A 22,561-nucleotide genomic window follows, 5' to 3' on the forward strand; every position below is an offset into this window, starting at 1 on the left:
GTTTCACAACTTAAAACTCAAGGCAAATGCTTTGTGCATTTACTGAATATCTCCCATGAGGGAGACTCCACAACCTCTCTGAGCAATCTATTCCAGTGCTTGGTCACCCACACAGTAGTTCTTCTTCATATGCAGGTGGAACTTCCGTGCATCAGTTTCTGCCCGTTGCCTCTTGTCCTATTGCTTGGCATCACCAAGAAGAGCCTGGTTCCATCCTCTTGAAACCCTCCCTTCAGATACTGACAAACAGTAATGAGGTCCCCTCTCAGTCAGTCTCTTCTCAAGGCTGAAGAGGCCCAACTCGCTCAGCCTGTTCTCGTAAGAGAGACGTTCCAGTCCCTTAATCATCATTGTTGCCCTCCACTGAAGCTGTTACAGGAGCTCCGTGTCTCTCTTGTACTGGGGAGCCCAGAAGTGGATAAAGTACCCCAGCTGAGGCCTCACCAGGGCTGAGTAGAGGGGTAGAATCACCTCTCTTGACCTGCTGGCAATGCTCTTGCTAATGCACCCCAGGAGACCATTGACTTTCTTGGCCACAAGGACACACTGCTGCCTCATGGACAGCTTCTTGTCCACTGGGACCCTCTAGGTCCTTCTCCACAGAGCTGTTTTCAGCATGTTAGACACCAGAAGCACTGGTTCAAGGGGTTATTCCTCCCTGGGGGTGGGACCTTGCACTTGCCTTTCTTGAATTTAAAAATAATCCACTCTGCCCATCCCTCCCACCTGTCAAGGCAGACATGCACAAATTTATTTGAAAGCTGTTACAGCTTTCCAAAGCAAGTGGGTCAGCTATAATGAAGTGCAGTAAGCTTTTGCTTTTTCGTAAAGGAAAAGAAAAAAATCCTGCTGTCTTTCTATTTTCTTTTTCTTTCTACTATCACTTGCTTAGGTAATGAAGGCTTACTCTGATCAGAAGTATGTAGTATGTTCAGGGGTGTCATCACTGTAAGAACAAAGGCATAACTATAGATAAGTTCAGGCTGGTGGAAAATTACACAAAATGACAAGACATAGTGAAAACTGTCTAAGGAAATCGGGGACAGGTTGTACTGGGTAAACATGGTGAGATGGAAACAATCAAGACAAGAACAACAACCCTCGAACCAAGGAGTAAGACAACCTAGGAGCCAGCAGCAAAGCATATTGCAAAGATATTGCAAACTACGAGTCAAAGAACATTTTTCCAATCACATCCAGAAAGAGATGTTTAGTTATATTAGAAAACAGTCAAAGTTGGCAGTAAAATAGTCTCAACGATAGTTATTTAGTAAATTATATGTATTTTATTATAGTTTTATGACAGTTAATACTGATATGTCTAAGTAGTCTGTCTCACATTTATTATTCATTATATATTCTGTATAATTCCAAAGCACAGATTGCCAACATTTCAGGTAATGAAAATGGTGTTCGGTTTTGTACACTGGGCATGGTTTCCTAAGTGTAACAGATAGAGAAATGTTATAATGTATGTATATAATTCTGCCCAATGCAAGGAATACATGCAGCCATAGAACTATTCGTTCACACAAAATGCTACTAATCATAACCAAGTCAGACTAACTAAACTAATTTATCTTTTACAGCTATGCACGCCAGTAGGCTTGAAAGCCATACTTGTTTGTTTTACTTTATCTTGGGGCACATAAAATCACAGTATTTGGCAGCATGGGATAAGGGACATTAAATCAGCTTTTATGCTGTTGTTAAGAAACCCATAGAGGATGGGATTCAAGCAGCAGGACATCATACCCAATAAATGGCATATGCAATACACTAATTTAAAATGTCTGTTAGAAATGAGAGTGGCATTAAAATCTGTCACAATGTGGAAAAGGTGAAGAGGCATCCAACTGAAACCAAAAACTAGGATTAGCACTGTCAGTCTGCAAAAAACTCTCCTAGATCTCGTCTTAATTCTGACAATAGATTGGGATACTGTAATCATGTCCTGGATCTCTGTATTTTCTTCTGGTTTCATTTCAAAACAGATAGGAATCCCAGGGATGAATTTACTGGAGGAAAAGAGCTGACTTTTTTCTGTGCCAGAGGTTTCTGGGAGATCTCTTGAATGAGTATCCTGATGATGCCTCGAAATAGCTGGCATCACACTTGAAGTCTTTCTGCTGTATCTTCTGTGGTGCTTTCTGCCAAAGGCACAGCTCCACCTGGACTGCCCAGAGGACTGCACCTGTGTGCTAGTGCTCTTCGAGGGATGAAGAGCGAGGTTTATCATCTCCTTCTCTTCAAACTTGTTCTCCTTGCTTGACAGCCTGGAGCCTATGCTCCTGCAGACGCTGGTGTGACTGGCAGTTAAACAGGCCAGCGGCAGTATGTACTGCATGAACAGTAAGGCGATTGTAAAGGCAATTCTGTATGAATCGGAAGGCCATGACTCGATACACAAGAGTCTGTTCTCCAGTGCCTCTAAATTCAGAGTTTTGCTGAGGTCCACGATTTTGTGGAAAACTGGCAGAGGGGAGCAAATTGTGAAGCCAAAGGCCCAAATGGTCACTATTAAGAAATAGCCTTGTTTTGCTGTTAGATTGCTAGAAAGGGGATATTTTATCATACGGTACCTGACTGCAGCAATAGATATTAACATCAAAGTTGAAACTAGAACTGATGCACACTGGAGGAAGGGCATTACATGGCACATGACAGTGCCAAACATCCACTGGTCAAGCAGGACGGATGTCAGCGTGAAAGGCGAACAGAACAGCACAACCAAGATGTCAGAAAAGGCCAAGTTACCTATGAGAATGTTTATTATTGTCTTCTGCTTGCACTTTAGTAGGGCCATTAGTATAAGCAGATTTCCCATAAAGCCAGCCAGACTTATAAGTGTGTACAGCCCAATAAGAAAGTACTGTATGTCATCAACACTACTCCTATAGTCTTCCCAGGCAGAAAAATTCTTTGTAGTAGCAGAGGTGTTCCTGGTAGGTGTCCTGTTGTTACGGTCTTTTAATCCTAAATCCATTTTACAGTCCCTGCTTAGAACGAGAAAGGCATTAATTAGCATCTGAAGGAACAATGATATTGCTGTTAATCAGAACGTAAAGGAACATAAATTTACCTTGTATCACCTCAATGCAAATAAATTACTACTCATGTTAGTCTACTGTGAGGCAGATCCTGTACAGCTTCAGGTCAACATGAATTAGATACATAGGTTTTATCACGTGGTGTTCAGCACGCCTTGGCCTCCTACCCGGCTGCTCACGTGGGAGAATGGCAATTTAAGGTTCTGCATTATGATGCTGGCTTTTAACTATGCTTTGCTATGGACTATATTGTCAGACTTTCCATGAGGGAACAGTTAGCTACAAAAGCAATTCATCTTGAGTTGGGGAGATTACTCATGTGCATAACAGCCCATTGACATGGGTAAGGAAATGACAGTCACCATCTGGGCACATGCCTAGTCATTGTATCACAGCAAATTGTAATTAGGGCACCTGAAAATACATATGCTAACAACTGCGCTAGCATTTCTTACCTTGCTAGTAGAGAACTAACACAAAATAAGTGAGAGCTTTCAAAAATGATCAGGAAATCCACTGTCAGTGATCCAAGATGGAATTCTTAATGTGGTGTGTATAGAAACCATTTTCTATTAAGAGTTGAACATATTTTAACTGGTGCTCAAGCAGAAAGGAAACCTGTCTACAAAACACCTAAAGTAACTGGATGTAATACAAAGAGGACAGTGATAATTGGAAGCAAACTCCACACAACCATTTGAAAATTCAGTGAACCACTAATTATTCAGCATTGAAAAAACATCTAATGTTAAAACATAACTCAGCACCAAGTTATTCTGCCTACAGAATCTTCATGTAGTTGTCTTCAATTTAGAACAAAGAGAAAGACATGAGAATTTAGTTCAAGCTTCAATTTACCTTAAACACCTGCATGTACTGAGGTTTCAAAATTCTCCAGAGTGCTAGTGCCCTGGACAAAACTGCTTAGAAATCTTACATAAGAGAAAACAGGAATATCTAAACAATACTAAAGCATATATAAATTGAGCAGAAGGCTAAATTTGTCACTAAAAAAAGGCAGGGCTCTTCAAGGTTTCTCTGTAAGCTCTATGGTGCTGACTTCTTCAAAGTGCAAAAATATTATTCAGCTTCCTCTACACATGCAGATGTGTTCCTTCCTTCACGTCACATGTGTTCCTACTGTCATGTGCCAAAGGGAAGCTCAAACCTTAAAACAACCTCAGAATATTCACTGACAGACTGCTGTGATGTTGTGATGAGAAGGTTCCTCAGGTAACGGTAGGAATACTTACTTTGAAAAAGTAATAGCTTGCAAGTAATGTGTTGGAAAGAGGTGAAAAGAAGTCAGCCTTGCCACCTTCTCTCAATCTTATAGTGCTTTAAAATAGCTAAAATAGAAGTAAGAACTAGATATGTAAATTTAGATAACCTAAATTTAATAATTGTGTGCATACAAGCAGAGCGGCATAAATGCATATTATTTCTGTTCCATTTTTCCCAGTCTTTAATGAAATGGTGGGAAACCAGATAATAGACAAACAGTGCTGAGACTACCTTTGCCTCTAGACCAACTTTAAAGAGTAGACTAGAGCTTCTGTAAGTGATCAAATCTCTCTATGTCTATGTTGATATTATCAGAAATTTTCATTTTAGTGGGCTTCTCTTTATACAGATATTAGCTAATGAAGTAAATAGTTTTGTACTTATTTTCTGAGCTAATTTTTCTGAGTTTCTTCTAACCAACCAAAACCAGTATGATCTGCATACCGCAATGACTTCCAAAATCTGCTGAAATTTCTTTCTTTTCCCTAAATATGACTCTACATAACTTTTGCCTGAGAAACCCCCTGCAGAGCCTTGGTCTAGATAAGATACATTTCCATACCTCGGGCTTATAGCATTATGTCCCTGTTATGTCACACTTGTGTAATTTTTTCTCTTTGTTCAGCATGGAGGAATGGTGGATTCTGTTGATGGATGCTTTTGCAGATTTCAGTGTGTGTAGGCCATCTGTAATCTCCACACTCTCTTTTGATTGATGAAAGCCATTTCTACTCTATGTTGTGTTTCAATATGAAATATTACCTGTCTAATATTTTCAGGATGAGCATCCTATTATCTTTGCTCCACCACACTACACACTTAGCTGAGAAGTCTGTAGGAAAAAACCTTGCATAACTGAAGAGTTAATAAAGAAATGCTATTAGTGTTATTCTGGGCAATTCTCTTTTTGCTTGGACACCTTCCTTTTCCAGTTTATATCTTGCACAGATTAAAAGAGCTTTACTAATGGAACATCCATTGCCTGCTAGCAGGTTTGAACCATATCAAGAGGTTTTTGAGAAAGGGAAATGAAACACTATTCAAGAGCTGGATCTCTCCAAATCTTGGTTACTAATCAACTGTGAGAAAGAAGACTAATAAGAGAGAAGGAAATACAGTACCATCTTAAGACTCAAAAAACCCCTCAAAAACTCTTACAATGCTCTCAAAGTGGTGATGACGCTGAAGAAATGAGTTTTTCACTTATTATTTGTGCCTCCATAAGTAACTCTGTGCTAACAGCAATCACTCTGCGTATTCTTCTATTTTAACTGATACTAGGTTGAACGATGAACCTGTAAAAGAAGAAATAAACTGGAGTTACTGTTTCTCCCACAGAAACCCAGCAATTAGGGTTGCTTTTAGTGTATCTATAAGTATTTTCCATAGCAGTTAAATTCCCGCACATCATCACATCTGAAGGTCGTACCGAGCAGTAAAGATGCACACCAGTGTTTAAGTTATAATAGAAGTTATGTATGTGTGAGAGTTTTGCTGATCCACGTTGAAAACTACAACGCCCGCTCTAGACTTTTTGGTAATATTTGCTGTCATTGAAAAGGTTCCTAGGCCATAGGTTCATCAGTGAATGGAGAAAAAAGCAGGCATTCCTACTGGTAGAAAAGGCTCTCTATCTAGTTAGTCCATTTCCGTTTAATTATGTGTTATGGTCTGTAGAGAAATCTTTATCTTTTCATTAAGTTTTGCTTAGTTTTAATCAATGGATTCTATGAAGAGAATTGAAATAAATCTGGTGGTGTCACTGTTATTTCCTTCTACCACTTTCAGGTCTGGGTGACTAAAAGTGAAGAGGCTTTCAAATCAAATGCACCATAATTATTTTATCTTTTAGAAATTGATATTCCATACAGACAATGCTAAGACTAGGGCCAGAGAACAAAATTTAAGTGTTGTTATGCTGTAACATATTCATTAAATGAATGCTTATAGAGTTCTTCTGGAAGGTTTAACTGAAAAATTGTTGCCAGGTTCTATAGATTTCTACACCTCCACATGGAGCTCTTGCAGTATGGCTTTAGCAGAACTGCTCACTATGTTTTTAATAGAATTCTTTAAAAAACAAAAAGTGAATACGCTGGTTTTGCTGAAGTAGACATTTTACTGAGGCACATCAACACGGAAGAAGCTTAGTAGCTGTACCTCTGAAGTCCAGCACGGGCTCTCCAGCTCCATCCCTTCTGAGCTATGGCTGCCTTCTGCCTGGGGTGAGAAATGAAAAGGGGCCATCTTCCCTATCATATGTCCTCATTTCCATAAGGAAGGACCACTGGAAGAAGCCACAACATGATCTCTTCAGGCTCTAGCTGGACACTTGGGGCACCACAGGAGTCTGCAGTATTCTGAAACCCCTTCTGCACCATCTCCCTCTAATCACAGTTTCAGAGTGGCAGAAAGACAGAGGGGAAGGAATAACACTATAATCTGCTGTTTCAGCACAGAACTGCTGTGCTGACAAAATTTGCTTTGCAAAATGCCCAAAGATGACTTTATTTTCATTTTGGATGTTTAAAATGAAAGCAGATTTTGTCCCAAAATTTCAAAAGATGCCAAGTGGATCCCTTGTCTCTGAGCATCCTCTCCTGATCAAAAGAAACCAGTTGCTCTCAGCTTGAGTGCCTCTGGCAGTAAAGGTGTAAACAAAAGTGTTCCTCCTGTATAATTGATCTTCAGTCCCCAAACTCAATAGCATGCCACTGATTTCACAGGGCTATGTGCACTTATTGGCATTTATCTTCCTGCTTTGTTTTAACAGCTGCCTCTATTTTGAGAGATTCTCTCACTCTCACTCTCGCCGGTTGGTCAATCCCAGGGCAGCACATGGCTGTAGTTTTAGGGAAATGGAGATTCATGAAAATTCCACTGTGGGAAATAGAATTAAATAATATAGTCTCTTTTCAAAACCCTCTCCTCATATTTGAAGTGTATTTCTAAACTGAATGCACCACAGTACAAGAGTGCTCTTGCAGCTGTTTTCAAACTTAAATTTAGTCAGTCTGAAGGTACCTGCTGGAGATTTTCAGCTGTCAGCTCTAAAGGCTGGATCACTTTCACCTCCTACATCAATCAGCCAAGCAAATGAGGTTCCCTTTTTGTGATCCTGGTCTGTGTACACTAACAACTGTGCCCAGCTACACCTGTATGAGCTCACACCCCGTGAGCTTTACGTAGGTTTGCTCAGGTCTTCTTTAGTTTCAATGGAATGCTTGAGACAGAAGGCTAGGCTGCATGAGGTAGGAGAGACTTCAGTTTCGTGGCAGGGCCCAAGGTGGATTTTAATATTTACTGTAAGACTCAAATCAGTTAACATTAATAAAAAGCGTTTAACATTTAAGAGTACAGTAAAATGTATTTTCTAACAGATGGTGTACCATGATCTTGAAGAATTTCAAATAACACCTCCTTAAGTCACAATAATTTATGGTATATCTCAGTGTGACTATCTGATTACTGTGATTCTTATTTTCACCAAAAGCATGCTTCAGTTGCAGCTGATCTAGGGCCTGAGATTGACAGGGAGAAATGAATCCATTATGCAGGTGTAGCTGCGTTGGAAGTACCACATAACCCAAAATATGCTAATTTAATATGCTTAATATCTTGTACTTAATATAATTATTTCACTTAAAGCTATCACCTAAAATATAAAATCTATAAGTGACAATTTAGGGGAGTTAATAGGCTGGCTATTTCTCTTTCTCTAAATATTTAAAGGGAAATTTTCAAGAACACAAAAGTTAGACAGACAACCATCATCCTCTAAAAGCAATTGTTTTTCAGGAAATGTTCCTTCTATTAGATGAGGTACTTACATTAAAGTTTATTCATGCATAAGAGCTTATATCCTACAATATTGGTACCTGTTAAGTTAACTCTGACTGGCTGGTCCTTGTATAGTCTAGTCAGTTCCATTCTTGTAACAGGACAATTAATCTTTACAGCTGTGAGCAATTTATAGTCTTAGGGAGGAAGCACAACGTGAAAATTACCTAGGAAATACAACCTTTCTGCCTCCATAACACCAGACTTGTATCAAGACTGCATGGAAAAAGTCGGAGAAGGTCTTTAAACTTCTACACAGCTGTAAATAGTTAATAAGACAAGCTGTTACTGCCCGACTACTGAAGCTTAAGGAAAAGCACTGAGCTGTGCTGTTACAACTTGAGAAATTATGCCCTCACATCAGTAAAGACTGAGATAAATCCGAGACAAAATTTGAAACCACTCAAGTGTTGCATTCATAATCTAAGCTAAAGATGAAAAGCTGCTGCTTCCGATGTTGTTCATTGCACACAATAGCAAAAACTAGCCTGAGAACCTGTGAGAATTCAAAAGATTGAAACGACTTCAGAAGTCCAGAAAAACTGTGGATTTCTGTTTATGTTAATGGTATGCCTCTTTCTGTGCCTGACTAAAAGAAGAATTGCAATATTTTCCAGGAAAACAAGAACGCAACTTCCCGAAATATGCCAAAGCCAACTAATAAGAATATACCTCCAGCTCCAAGTAAACGGTCTAGAATGTAACGAGCCATTTGCTGGTCAGAACAGAAAACTTTAAATGCACGGCTACGTTTTCTACGAGGGAGCACAGCAGCTCCTGGCTCTCGGAGGCAAAAGCACCAAACTGGGGACGATTGCTATTTTCGCCCTGGCGCACCTCTCTCGGGATCCTCTTTGCCCTACGAGCCCGCACCGCACCGCCCCTGGTCCGGCACCGCGCACCGCGCTTAACCCGGAGCCCCGCGCTTCCCGCGATGCCCCCACACCGAGCCCCCTCCGCCCAAGCGAACCCCCCCTATCCCGCGCAACTGCTGGCAGGCACCTGCCCCGCCTAAACTTGCGCCAGCCCAGCCCAGCCCGCCGCGGCTCCGCGCCCACCCCGCGTTACCTGCGCGCTGTCCCGCTGCGGGCGCCCCGCGGGGCGGCGGGGGCGAGCCGGGCAGGGCAGCCCCGGGCCGCGCTCACGGCTCCGGCACGGCGGGCACGGCGCGGCTCCGCCGGAGCGGGAGGAGAGGGTACCTTAGGCGGGCGCTGCGGCGGCGCCGGGTCTCGCCCGCGGCCGAGGGCCGCGCCCCGGGGCTGGCGCTGCCGCACTCGCCGCCCGCCCGGCGGGGCCGGGGCTGGGGCTGGGGCCGCCGTGCTGGCGCATTTCGGGAGGCCGCTCCAGGCGGCCCTGGAGCCCGGTATTCCGGCGCTGCACGGTGTGACAATTAGAGTTTCCATGGAAATGCAGTGAGTCGGTAAATAAAACCCCGCGCTCGCCGGTGCTTACGGGATGCTCTCAGTGCCTCACCCGGCGGTCAGGACACGGCATTTTGCGAAGGTGAAACGCGCTGCGAGTCGCGGGGAAGCGCGAGCACAGACAGGCAATCACAGAGCGGTGACCTGAGCTCCCCTCGCTTCGGCTGGAGAGGAGCTCCGCAGGTGTTCGTTCATCCATGCTGCTCGAACACCCTTTACTTTTTATTTTAGGACAGGTGGGAGGCAATGGATCTCCCCCAAACAGTTTTCCTTTCCGAGCTGAGTAACTCGGTTCTTACAGAAGAAAGTAAGAATGGTGGTTTTAATTTCATCTGAACAATCAGTGGGAAGGCAGAGCATTTTCTTAAGTGAGCAGTATTTTAAAGCATAAAAATTGTCGGGTGTGTCATAGCACAAAGCATGAAAAGACATGAAAAGACAAATTCTGCTGTTCTCACCAGCTGTTATCTTCTAGCACAAGAAGAGCCATTGATCATAGTCCTATTACAGAGCTACTGGAGAACTGAGTGACATGCAGGTCTGTGGGAGCACAAGTGGCAGAATCTGACACAAAAAAGTAATGACTTTCCCATTTGCCAAGGCGCTACTTCGACAGTTTGTATTAATACAGCACTGCAGAAAAGCTGTCAGTATAATTAACCCGTGAGAGACTGTACCACACAAAACCAAAACAGCCAGATCAATCATATTGTAGAATAACCTTTGAAAAGTCCAGTTAGGTTCCTTATTTAACTTGAGTTAGAAAATACTCATTGAGTGATCAAGGAACAAATAACCTTAATCTTCAGCAGACGAGCTCAGGATGGCAAGGAATATTTCATCCTATATTCTTTCACCCGCTTCTGTATTATTCACCACCCACTTCTGGTGAATCATTGCATGTACAAGTGGAGCACAGGGAGCTGACAGTGGAAGTGACGCGCCAATCCATCTCATCATTTTAAGACAGCTTTCCCGTTAGTCACAACGGAGAACAGAAATAATCCTTTTTAGGCCTGAGCAGCTGTTCTTAGCATTTTTGACCATCTTCCCACCTAGTACTGATGGTTTTGAAGCCTTTCACGCAAATATTTGACCTGAAGATAGAAACCCACTCCAGTTCTCACATGTGATGGAGGTGATTAAGACTTTCTCCCAGGGTACCCACTTACCTGGATGTCCCTTGTTCCAGCAGAGCTTCCCACATTTCTGGCTTCACTGCTTATAGTGGAAGCTGCCTCCTGGAAACAGTGACTTTTTAGAGGCATCTTTCTACAAAAACTTTTGGCTATGGCAAACCCATATTGTCTTTAGAAAGAAATCTACATTTGCTGGTAGAGCTCACAGGAGGGAAATTAAGGTTTCTTACATTGCACAGTTGTGATTTATGTGGGATACCATTGTACCTTCATAACAGTACAGTCTACTTTCATATTAGGCCATTTCTAAGATGGGAGTTTACCTAGTACAGTTTCCCAAGCAGCCTCCAGAAATCATGTGCTTCTTAGCAGGAGCAGTCAGTAACACAAATATTCCTCCCTCAAAGCAATTTTCTCTAAGAATTAAATATCATACTTGTTTTGTTGGTTGTCTTATTTCAGGAGGGTTCCTCAACCAGTAATGTATTGGCAGGTGTGGGCTTGTTTATTTGTTTTCCCCACAGACCTGTAAATAACACCAGATTTCTCTCAGCCGTATTTGGACAATTCATCCCTGATACTTGCGCACATCAGAGGCTATTACTATTCAGACTATTATCATTTTTTCCTTTTCACTGTTTGTGTACCTCTCTCTTGCCAGTAATACTACTGAATAATAAAATCAGTAATTTAGAGATAGGAAAGGTCTAGAAGTATTGTCAGAAGTGACAAGTACAAGTTCCCTAGAAACCAGCAACCATGGGGTTCTTGAAACCATAGAGGAGTCCTTGAGGAAGTAAGAGATGGTGATGATGAAAGATACCTGTTCTGGAGAAGCTGGGGAAGAAAAATGGTGCATCAGAGAGAAAAGATTGAGATTACTGAGTCAGAAGAACAAAACAGAAAATATAGCAGAGAACTCTGGGGTTATATTAATACAAATTAATTTTGGCATGTTTCTTACCACATTCCCATATGTATCTTTCTTTTGGGAGTATCATTCTAATATCTTAGAAAATTCAGCCTCTATAGGCTGTGAAAGACATGAAGACTCAAAGATCCAGTGGAAGTCAGTGAGAAAACAAAGAGTCTAAGCCACCTAATATCTAATTCCGTAGCATGAAGTTGATTGTCCTGAGTCAAAATTTGTCATGAGTCAAAGTCTAATGTTACTGTAAAGTCTGACACCAGTGGAGCACCTATCCATGGGGCAAGACAGTGTAAATGGTAAGACATAGCTACTACAGAGTTTGAGAGATTTTGTGAGATGCATAAAAAACATTTCTGTTGGTCAAAATTTTTCACCCAACTCTTCATACCCAGCAAAAATACTATTAAAATATTATTCAAAATACCACTAATCTCTGACTTCTGTATAGCCCTTCCACAGATTCTTACCTTGCATAAAGCAGCCAGCCTTGGACTACTGAAGAGGTGGCAATGGTTGAGCTGTCTTTGTGATGAAAGGCAGGACATCTGATGGTTAGCTAATAAAATACTTCCAAGGGTGAGCCTGTAATTAGTCATTTTTGTTGCCTAATGTGTCATCACATTTTTTGGCTGGTATTATACACACTGGCCCATCTGGATGATCATGCTGAACTGCAAGACCTAGTTTTACTTCATCTGAAGCCAGGTGAGAGCTTGTGTATGAGCGTATGTAAGTTTGAATCCTTAATGGACAGCGCAGGGTGGGCACAGCACAAAACATGACTTAGTATTTTAGCCAGGTGAACATAACTTAGGTTATATCTCAAGCAGCCTTTAAGTAATATTTCATGTGATCAGGATAGATTTACACTAGTTAACTTGGCTGTATTGTTGAAAATGGAACTGCAGCAGCAAGACTGTCAGTAGAGATTAACCACATAATCTTTCATTCAGCTCATTTGGGTTTGTGACATTAGCAGTCAAATGAAGTGTTGTTCTGTTTGGTGTCAGATGCAGTTGTGTTGGAATAAACATGCTCTTATCCAAACAGAGAATTTGCTGCTATTCAAATCGTACTCAACAGCGAAAGGCCTCTTTAGTCTACTGATGACAGGCTTTTGCCCCAAGCAGAATGAGTTCCCTTATCTTTGAGTAATGTGAAATGCAAGTATTTCAATGGCACTGATGTTCAGTACTAGAAAATGAAAACAATAAAAAATAAGGTTAAAAAACCCTTCAGAGAGTGTTTCCATTCATTTCCATAGTGGTGACTTCAGTTTGTTTTATATAGAATAGAAAGTACAAGTGATTCTCCTAGTGTTCTTCTACTTGGTGTTTTTTAAGTTTTGCAGGGAGATTGCAATGCCTGAGCACATGACAATATGTTGCATTGAAAGTGACAGCCTCATTTTAAGACATCTTTTCCATTTTTGAGAGTTGCAGCGAGAAAGAATTCTAATGGATTGATGTCTTGGGATATTTTTTTCTATATGTTTCTTAAACACATCTTGTTCTCTTCTCAATGCTTTTACTTCAAAACAATTCTGTATTCCTTTACTCAGGCTGTTCTGTTTCCTTAGTTGAAATACTTGTGTTCTGTTCATTGCACATTTTGCAATGTCATGCCTTCACACAAATAAACATATGCACACAAACGAACACAGTCTTCCAGTCCAGGGTGTCTTTGATGTACTGAAGAATTTACTCCCTGAAAGAGGATAATCTTTAGCACAATGGTTATCTTACCACTCCAGTGTTCTTGTGTCCTGACAGTCATCACCGCTAAAATTAAATTTACTGAGAAATCATTTGACATCTTTGTGACCTTGGAGCTCCAGCTGGAGACTCTCAGCTTGGTGTTGAGACTGAAGATGCACAGGATAGCCAAGGCTTGCTAGTGTCTGGTTTTCTTACAGAGCATACGTGATGCTACATGGCCTTTGCTTCACAACCTGTATTTTATATAGCTACAACGGAAAGTTTGAAAAGAGTCTGTCTCTGTTTATTAGAGGGATTATTTTTTAGTGTGTTTAGTGCTCACATGTATGTGAAGTGCTTCAGAGAAGACTGATACAGCTCCAACAGATTCAGTCATCGGAGGTGTGTACACAATAGTATGGCGAAGCAGAAAGCTTGTAGTAAGACTTGGGTTATAGCATGTGTGCATACATATGTATATGCACTCATAAGTGTAGCACATGTGTTTGAAAGACTCAGTGACTGAGGCAACCCTTTCCATCGATCCACTGCACTGTTCAAAGCCTGACCTTGTATCTGTCTGCTGTGTGAATAACTGTGAATATTTGTTGCCATCACTGTGAGTTCAGGTCACTGAGTAGCATGTAGGCTCTATATTTTATCTATTATAGGTAATAATTATATTTGCATAATATAACAGAGGTATTGTGAGCTTTGTTTTGCCTGTGTTTATGCGATGTTTGAAATTCTTGTATATATTAACCACTAAAAAGTGAAGTATTACGAATCACTTCATTTACTGTTGAAACGGAGATCCTCATCACTAATGACAAAATGGACAAGAGAGAAGATCATACCTATCTGAAATTTAAGAAATATCTGTGACAGAAACAATGGCATTTCAATTGGGTAGTAAATTCATGCCTCTGTGGTACACTAATCTATTTAAAATAGAGTAGAAGGATGAGAAACAAAGGAAAAATGTACAACTTCCTACACCCCGGTCTTACCAGGCTCAACATCACTTTCTCATGCCAACTCTTCTATATTCCTACCTCCCTGAGTTGTGCAGAGGCACAGGGAATGGGGATTCTGGTCAGTTCATCACACGTCTCTGCCACTCTTTCCACCTCATGATGTTTTCCTGCTCTAGCATGGGGTCCTTCCCATGGGATACAGTTCTTCAATAACTGCTCCAGCATGGGTCCTTTCCATGGGGTACACTCCCTCAGGAACAGACTGCTCCAGTGTGGATTCCCCACAAGGTCACAATTCCTGCCAGCAAACCTTCTCCCATGTGGACTCCTCTCCATGGACCACAGTGTGGCTCCACCACGGGCCTGCATGGGCTGCAAGGAAACAACTTGTGTCCTCATGGTTCCCACCACAGGCTGCAGGGGAATCTCTGCTCTGGCCAAGGGTGGGTCCATTTCGGAGTCAGATGAAAATGGTTCTTTTTTTGAAGTGAGTCACAGAATATTCTGAGTTGGAAGGGACCTAAAAGGATCATCAAGTCCAACTCTTAAGTGAATGGCCTCTACGGGGATCAAACCCATTCTGCTCAGCGTGGGGGCCACTCCTGGTGTCTTCTCACAGAAGCCATCCCTGAAGCTCCCCAGCTTGTTATGTAAACCCAAGTCTCTTGTTCTGAACTGATCCTAAAAATGTATTTCTGCACTGGATACCTGTTGGCAGACTACAACACTTCTGTATCACAGAATGCTTGTTTTTATTTTTTAAATAGCCATCTTGACCATATTGGTAAGAGCCTTACAGGGGAAGGGTAGTGGGAAGGAACACCCTGGCATAACAAAAAAATGCTTTTTCGCTGCCTAGCAATTTATATATTGCCCTTAAAAATGTCTATATTGGACAATACTTTTCTTTTTTTGGTAGTGTGAATGAATCATTCCACATCCATAGTAATGAGAGGCCTCAGTTGTACGTATCCTAGAGTGTCACTGATTCAGACAGAAATATACCCTTTATGACACTTTCAGCTTGGATCCCTGTGTGAGTGTACCCACCTTTCCTCTGTTCAGTCAAAGATCAGTGCTAATGACCCATGTATGACTGAAGTTCTTGAGATGCATTATATATAGCTTGCACTTAACTTATAGTTGCTGCTGTTAAAATGTCAGCAGCACCACAGCTACTGTTTTATAGCAACCTGCACTTTCCTTTCTTACATCAAGGACTGCAGTTACAATGCAGTTGAGCTGAGCTCCTGGAAATACAGTATAAACATCAACTTCAGTGCTGGGTTCTGAAATCTTCCTATGAGACTCCTTCTACAAAAAATGTTGCAATCATTTACTATGTGCAACAATTTTTTTTAGCTATAATTACCATAGTTCCTCAGTTGAGAGTTATCCATGACACAACAGTGTTGCCATATAATAGGTGTATGCCTGAAGGTAAGAATGTAAAGCATGCAACGCCCTTACACCATAAAAATTATTCTGGAGCCTTGGAAGAATTAGGGAACTTCTGTTTTCCAAGAAATCTAAACTCTTAACACAGCCTGCAGATTTTGTCAGGGCATTTTCAAAGTGTTGCTTAAGTTTATCTGGGTAGCTTCTCACAGACTTCCCAACTTACTATCTTTTATAACCATCAAAGTAGATCAGTGCCGTGCTTTTTGGGAGTGGCACAACAACGCGTTTCAGCAACTTGACATTTTTTATTGATCCATTCATTACTATTCAGACCAGAAGCTGGTTGTGTTGGTTTAAAAAGCCAAACACAAACTCTGTAACCTGCTCCTTATGCTTAAAAATCTCTTCCTCGTCCGCTTTCCAACAGCTTCTATTTCCATCTTTAGTTTGGCCACAAGATGGCAATAACTTGCAGACAAAATGCTGAAACAGGCAAACCGATTTAAAACTGTCTCCCTTCCTGAGCTTTTCCTTGCGCTCTTCCCCCCCACCCGCCTCTTTTGTTTCAATATTTAATTGCATTTCTTTCGGAATTACTAGGCAACCCACCCCCAGATGTGCAGTTTAAAGGTGATGTGCTTGCAGTGAGATTTTCAGGATCTACTCAGCAGAGCACCATCATGTGATACTGGGGTAAGGTGGAGTTCAGCTTTAAGGGGGAGTCTCTAGCCTTCCTCACCCATCTTTAGGATCTCAGCTGAAGAAATACCAGAGAATGCTTCCTCTTCCCCTACTCCTTCTTTTCCATCCAGCCTCCTAAGGCAGCCTCTGAGCAGACCAAAGACGGGCAGAGCAGTTGCAAGGTGAGTTTCCCCTGCGATTGCTTTCCCATGACTGTGGGTGGTTGTGTGCCGGTTAGGCTGGTGTTTGCTTGCCCTCTTAGGTGCAGGTGACAAAATCCAAGGGAGGGGGAGGCTCCAGGCTGGACTTGCAAGTGGCTGTTGGCTTGGGCTGACAGCATTTTTTGCTTGCTTTGGAATAGCTCGAATAGTTTTTCGGTCCATTTCCTGTCACCTCACAGCACATTATTTCACCCTTTCTGTCTGTTAGTGCTAAACTTTTGACCAAAATTCTCATGGAGAGTCAGGATGGTGCGTGTGGTGGGGGAGACTGTGCAATCACCCAGCGGAGTCTGCAGAGCCAGCACTCCTGGGAGTGGGGAGGGTTCTCCTTCCTAACTTGGGAACTGATGGGGTAGGGGACAAGGAACAGTGCAGCTGTCCAGGAGATGCAACTTCATCCCCTCCTGATGTCTGGTCCATTTTGGAGAGGGACAAGAAAGAAGCATTCCTTGTCACTTGCTAGCAGTGCTGTGTTTCTGAGCTGGTTTGCAGACATGCTCTTAGGTTGCATCTCTGCTATGGGGAAAGGTGAGGGAAGAAGCAGCAGTAGCAGATTCTAGTTTTGAGTTTGATATTTAATAAATAAGCAAGAGCAGAGATTGTCTAAGGGAGTAGAAAAACCAAGAGCCTGAAACCCAGGACACCCTGTTGCTGGGTGCAGTTTAGTCCCAGCTGGTGAGAGAACCTGCCCAGTTCCCTCCTTGCCTGACATGGCTCTTCACCCACTCTGCTCCTGCCATCATCCCATCAAGTCACAGGGCTGGACTGCCCACCTCATGCTGTACAAGTGATGGTGAAGATCATGATTAAATCCAGATGTGACTTTTGGACTATGATAGTCATACTGCAGGAGCCCTGGTTCTCCACATTACCCACACACTTTTCCTTTGGGTAAAGCACCTACTTATGGCTCTGGCTGAAGTGATGCTTCAAGAGATCCTGGGGGTGGAAATTTCTTTACTGGACCCTAAACCAGATTTTCTGGACTAGGAGATCTCATAAATTTAGTTCACAGAGGCAGCAGGTCTGAGAGAGAATGCCCAGGTGTGTGCCTAGCTGTCTTGAAAATCAGCATACCCAAACCTCAGACAGAGATGCCTTTTGTCTGAAATCACTGCTGTTAACTTTCACAGTAAAATGTCACACAAGCTACATTGCCTGTTGTGGTTTCACGCAGCCATGTGATGATTAAGAAGAGCCAGCAGAGATGAGGTGAGCTCATGATGGCAGCAGCAGTGAGAAGTCATGGCATTGGCATGGTCATCCTTTGGCTGACCCTCAGGAGGAGCTGGAGCTGCAAGCCCGTCCCTCACACAGTGGCTCTGCCCTAGGGAGGAGGCAGCCCCAGCTCTGGTCCCCAGCATATGGCTGGTTAAAAGTGTGTCTGCTGCCAGTAACAGACAAAGATGATTCTTCTCCAGATACTTAGATGGCACAGAGATTTCTATTGAGCATCATTTAAGATTAAAAGCTCACCTATTCAGGGTAACTTTTAATGAAGTACATCTTAGCGGGCAATGTTTCTACAGCTTTTGTGATAAATGCCATATGGAGACGTGTTTGAAACCCACTTATGTGAATTTTAAGTGGCAATACTTTCATTACCATAACCTGAGGTGAAGTGAGCAATAAATTTAGCTCATGGGAGTGGCCAGAGGGAAAGTTCCAGGCTCAGTGCAGAATTCAGTGCCACTAATGATGAGTTGAAGTAAAGTTGTGTCAGGTCATTGATTAATTGTTTATTAACTGTTTATAAATTTATTTTATTTTATTTTTTAATTTTCCTCCTGAACACATATGCTTGAGTTTCAAATTTTTAAAATTGAGGCCTTGCGAAAGGGTGGTTATTTAAACATGCCTATTTGTGTTGCGTGGGTAAAGAAATTTTCTTCAGTGTTTAAATTTTGCCATCTTTTTTCTTGTTTTGTGAGCTGTATAGCCCTGCTAGCTGCGATTAAGTTGTTCAGAGTTCCTAATTTGCCTTTGACTCGGTGCCAGTGCTTCTGTGAGCACTCGGTCACTCAACATCAAGTGTATGCACTAGGGAAAAAAGAATGCAGCAATTTTTGGAGTAATTTTTCCGCCCCTCACATTGGTCAGATGGGCTTTCCCCCGCTCATGTGATGACTGGCTGTCATTTCACTCAGAGCAGTTTGAGAAATCAGACGTTTGCAGATTAAATTTATGAAAAGGAGATGTAAAGCGCAAAGTGAAGGCTGCGCCGATGAATTCCGAAATTGCTTCCCAGCTCGCTGTTCCGTGTAACTTGTGCCAGCGGGAAGGGGCCGGGCAGGGGTCGTGTCCCCGCTTGCAGTCCCGTTGCTTCGGTCCTGCTTTCTGCCTCCATCCCGCGGACTGCAGCCCCGCTCCCGCCGCCCTGCGCGGGGCCCGGGGCCGGGCGGGTCCGTCCGGGGCTAGGAGCCGTGTCCGAGGTGACCGGCCCCGCTCCTTCCCTTCTCCCCAGGTGCCCCGAGGGAGACGCAGCGCTGAGAAGCGGGCTCGGCCCGGGCTCCGCTGCGGGACCGATGGGCGCCTCCTGAACTCGGAGCGGTCTGGATGAGAGCGGCGGCGGCGGCGGGCGGCGGCGAGTTGGAAACAACATGAATACCTCCTCGGTCTTCTCCCCACTGGGAAATATTTCGGGTCACCTGAATATTTCGGAGACGAACTCGCAGATCTTGCAGTTTGAGGACGAGGATTGTCGTGTGCCTTTAGCCATGGTCTTCACTCTGGCCTTGGCTTATGGGACTGTGATAATCCTGGGAGTCTCTGGGAATCTGGCTTTGATTGTCATTATTTTAAAACAAAAGGAGATGCGCAATGTTACCAATATCCTCATTGTCAATCTATCCTTTTCTGACCTCCTGGTGACCATCATGTGTCTTCCCTTTACCTTTGTGTACACTTTAATGGATCACTGGATTTTTGGGGAGGCCATGTGCAAACTGAACCCTTTCGTGCAATGTGCCTCCATCACCGTCTCAGTCTTTTCTTTAGTCCTCATTGCTATTGAGCGCCATCAGCTGATCATCAATCCCCGTGGCTGGAGGCCCAACAACAGGCATGCTTACATGGGGATTGCTGCCATATGGATTTTAGCTACAGCTTCCTCTTTGCCTTTCCTGATCTACCACGTCTTAACAGATGAGCCCTTCAGAAATGTAACATTTGATGAATATAAAGACAAATACGTGTGCTTGGACCTGTTCCCCTTGGACACTGCCAGGCTTTCTTATACTACGACGCTTTTGGTCATTCAGTACTTTGGACCACTCTGTTTTATATTTATTTGCTACTTGAAGGTAAGATAGAATCCTCTTGCAACACAATCCTCTTGTCTGATGTTTATCCTTGCAAAGATGACAGTACTAGGTTAACTTATTCCATGTGTTTCTCTTTGTTGAATTTCCTGCAGATATACATACGGCTGAAAAAAAGGAACAACATGATGGACAAGATGAGAGACAGTAAGTACAGATCCTCTGAAACCAAAAGGATCAACATCATGCTGATCTCAATAGTGGTCGCATTTGCAGTTTGCTGGCTGCCTCTCACCATCTTCAATATCGTGTTTGATTGGAATCATGAAATTCTGCCTGTTGCTACCTGCAGCCACAACCTGTTGTTCCTGATTTGCCACCTCACTGCCATGATTTCTACCTGTGTGAATCCCATCTTCTACGGGTTTCTCAATAAGAACTTCCAAAGGGACCTGCAGTTTTTATTTCATTTTTGTCATTTCCACTCCCGTGAGGAGGATTATGAGACTATAGCCATGTCCACCATGCACACAGATGTTTCAAAAACCTCTTTAAAGCAGGCAAGCCCAGTCACATTCAAAAAAATAAATAGTGATGATGATGAAAAAATATAAAGGAGTAATAAAAATTTCACACCAAGCTGCTTGAAGTGTGATTGCAGGTGAAATGTGTCCAAGGACAACTGAAATTATATAACAAGTACAAAATGAGTAATGTTTTTCTTCCTTTTCCAAGGAACTTTGATTGTTGTCACTTTGAAATTATATGCTGTGCATTTTTGCCCCTTTTACTGCTTTAATGTTCACAGAAGTTGTATCTGAATTTTATTATAAGACATAGTTAGACCTGCTACTACCTATGGTTTTCATCAGCTGTCTTTTGTTCTGTTTTCTTTGTACGGTTATGTGCTTTAGCAGAAAGGTTTATTTATTGATTATATTTTTTCAAAGAAGTAGTTTTCTAAGACCATTAGAAACAATATGAACCACAGGGACACTGTCACTACAGAGGACACCCACCAAAGAATAAAATTAGGAAATTCTGATTTGAAGAGTAGTTCCTTTCTTTTTTAATTCAGATTTTGATTGACATTAAAATCCTCTAAAATCAGTGTAGGCATGCAAAAAAAAAAAGGATTCTGTGAGACCTGTAGAATATGTTTAAATGGGGACATACAGTTTTCTAATTCACAGTGGCAATTCAGGCTATAATCACTTAGTTTCAAAGAAAGGATTAAGAAAGAAATTCTGTTCTTATTTATGAGAATAAAACCCTGTAGTAATTCCACAGTGCACAATGGGATAACTCTGATGTTTCACCACAGCAAATGAAAACATAAATGGGCCTTCAGTTCCAACTGATTATAGCTGGTTTTAATAACATAGGCTTTTTAATTTAAAAACCCCAACCCCATTTTCATCTGCCATCACTGGCAGGAGTTAGTGTTGCTGGGATGAAATACACCATCTGTCCCTGGCCTATGAACCATGTAAATTCTCCTAGAATCTAAAGGGAGATGGGACTGTTCAGTGTCTGGACAAGGTGCAATAACCATCCTTGCAGATGACAGTGAAAATCAGGTCTGGCTGTTAAAAAAACCAAGCTTTATCTACCCGAGTCTTTTCATAGTAATCAGTGTTGACCTACATAAATTATGTATAGCCTCAAAATATTCTGTGTTCAGATGCAATGGCATAAACCTGGATAATCTCGGTTTTAAGCTGTGCCAGGGGAGGTTTAGGTTGAATATTAGGAAGAAATTTTTTACAAATGGAGTAATCAGGCATTGGAATGGGCTGCCCAGGAAAGTGCTGGGTTCATCATCCCTGGAGGTTTTTAAGATGAGACTGGATGTGGCACTTAATGCCATGGTCTAGTAACCACAGCAGTGTTGGATCAAGGATTGGACTTGGAGGTATTTTCCAACCCAGTTGATTCCATGATTCTAATCTCCAAGACAATGGATGGTTAAATCAAGATCTGCAAAACCTAAAAGAAGGATATGGATAAAGTTTGGGTATAACCGATGTGCTTAGCTTCCAAACTCACAGTTTCCACATTTATTTGAAGTACGGAATTATTTGCCAAATATATACAATAGAGCTCTGTGTGTTACTGCTGAAAATATATATCCTATAATTACACAAAATATTCATGACTAGATCCCCAGTTGAGGGAAACCCACATAACTTGACTGCTGTAAATGAAATTACACAATATTAGCCAGCTGAGGTTCTGTGTCATACAGTGTACTTTGCTGTATAATCAAGGTCTTTTTGAATAATCAGCTTTTTAAAATACAATATAGACCCTACTTTCTTTCAGGAAGGTAATTTTAAATCATTATGGCAGACAAGAGGGTCTTTAAAATGGATATAAATGTAAATGCAGCATGAATGGAAATCTGACCTGATACATTTCTGAGCAAAAAGATCTCAGGATAACATGGTAAACTATTATGGTGAACTTAATATGTTCTAAATTTGACATAGATAAATGCCTAAGAAATTAAAATTATTGGGGTTGCCAGAATTTAAAAGTAAAAAACTGTGCCTTGTGTTGTCTTATAAATAGTGTAGAATATTAAAGTAGCAATGTGTTCTTGTGCATTATAATTCCATGTATTTCTCTACTGGAAGATAATTTAATTTAAAAGGTT

At 42.0% G+C, this 22,561-nt stretch overlaps 2 protein-coding genes across 9 annotated transcripts; one reads left to right on the top strand and one right to left on the bottom strand.

Moving 5' to 3' along the window:
• Positions 1-1,263: 1,263 nt before the first annotated feature.
• On the bottom strand, positions 1,264-9,948 carry NPY5R (neuropeptide Y receptor Y5). 6 transcript variants are annotated; one of them, XM_027883928.1, is made up of 3 exons: positions 9,648-9,948; positions 5,493-5,629; positions 1,264-2,995 (listed from the first exon to the last, which is right to left on the bottom strand). In XM_027883928.1, exon 3 carries the CDS (start codon positions 2,984-2,986, stop codon positions 1,655-1,657), a length of 1,332 nt encoding a protein of 443 aa, XP_027739729.1. In that variant the 5' UTR covers positions 2,987-2,995; positions 5,493-5,629; positions 9,648-9,948; the 3' UTR covers positions 1,264-1,654. The 6 variants fall into 6 exon arrangements, with proteins under 6 accessions (XP_027739729.1, XP_027739730.1, XP_027739731.1 ...); XM_027883929.1 differs by lacking the exon at positions 9,648-9,948 and adding an exon at positions 9,243-9,275; XM_027883930.1 differs by lacking the exon at positions 9,648-9,948 and adding an exon at positions 8,699-8,963.
• A 6,340-nt stretch (positions 9,949-16,288) lies between these two features.
• On the top strand, positions 16,289-21,693 carry NPY1R (neuropeptide Y receptor Y1). 3 transcript variants are annotated; one of them, XM_027883933.1, is made up of 3 exons: positions 16,289-16,607; positions 19,127-19,944; positions 20,058-21,693. In XM_027883933.1, exons 2-3 carry the CDS (start codon positions 19,243-19,245, stop codon positions 20,514-20,516), a joined length of 1,161 nt encoding a protein of 386 aa, XP_027739734.1. In that variant the 5' UTR covers positions 16,289-16,607; positions 19,127-19,242; the 3' UTR covers positions 20,517-21,693. The 3 variants fall into 3 exon arrangements, with proteins under 3 accessions (XP_027739734.1, XP_027739733.1, XP_027739735.1); XM_027883932.1 differs by having other exon boundaries at positions 16,289-16,603; positions 19,107-19,944; XM_027883934.1 differs by lacking the exon at positions 16,289-16,607 and adding an exon at positions 18,001-18,344.
• Positions 21,694-22,561: the final 868 nt, after the last annotated feature.

This window comes from Empidonax traillii, unplaced genomic scaffold (assembly GCF_003031625.1).
Source record: "Empidonax traillii isolate 1590-97213 ecotype Southwest subspecies unplaced genomic scaffold, ASM303162v1 scaffold137:size1056949, whole genome shotgun sequence".
NCBI lineage: Eukaryota > Metazoa > Chordata > Aves > Passeriformes > Tyrannidae > Empidonax > Empidonax traillii.

What these genes read in the sequence shown, in the direction of transcription:
- NPY5R (XM_027883928.1), bottom strand. Translation starts at nt 2,986, where the DNA reads ATGGATTTAGGATTAAAAGACCGTAACAACAGGACACCTACCAGGAAC.
- NPY1R (XM_027883933.1), top strand. Translation starts at nt 19,243, where the DNA reads ATGAATACCTCCTCGGTCTTCTCCCCACTGGGAAATATTTCGGGTCAC. An exon ending in TATTTATTTGCTACTTGAAG is followed by an intron (nt 19,945 to 20,057) that starts GTAAGATAGAAT and finishes AATTTCCTGCAG; the next exon opens with ATATACATACGGCTGAAAAA.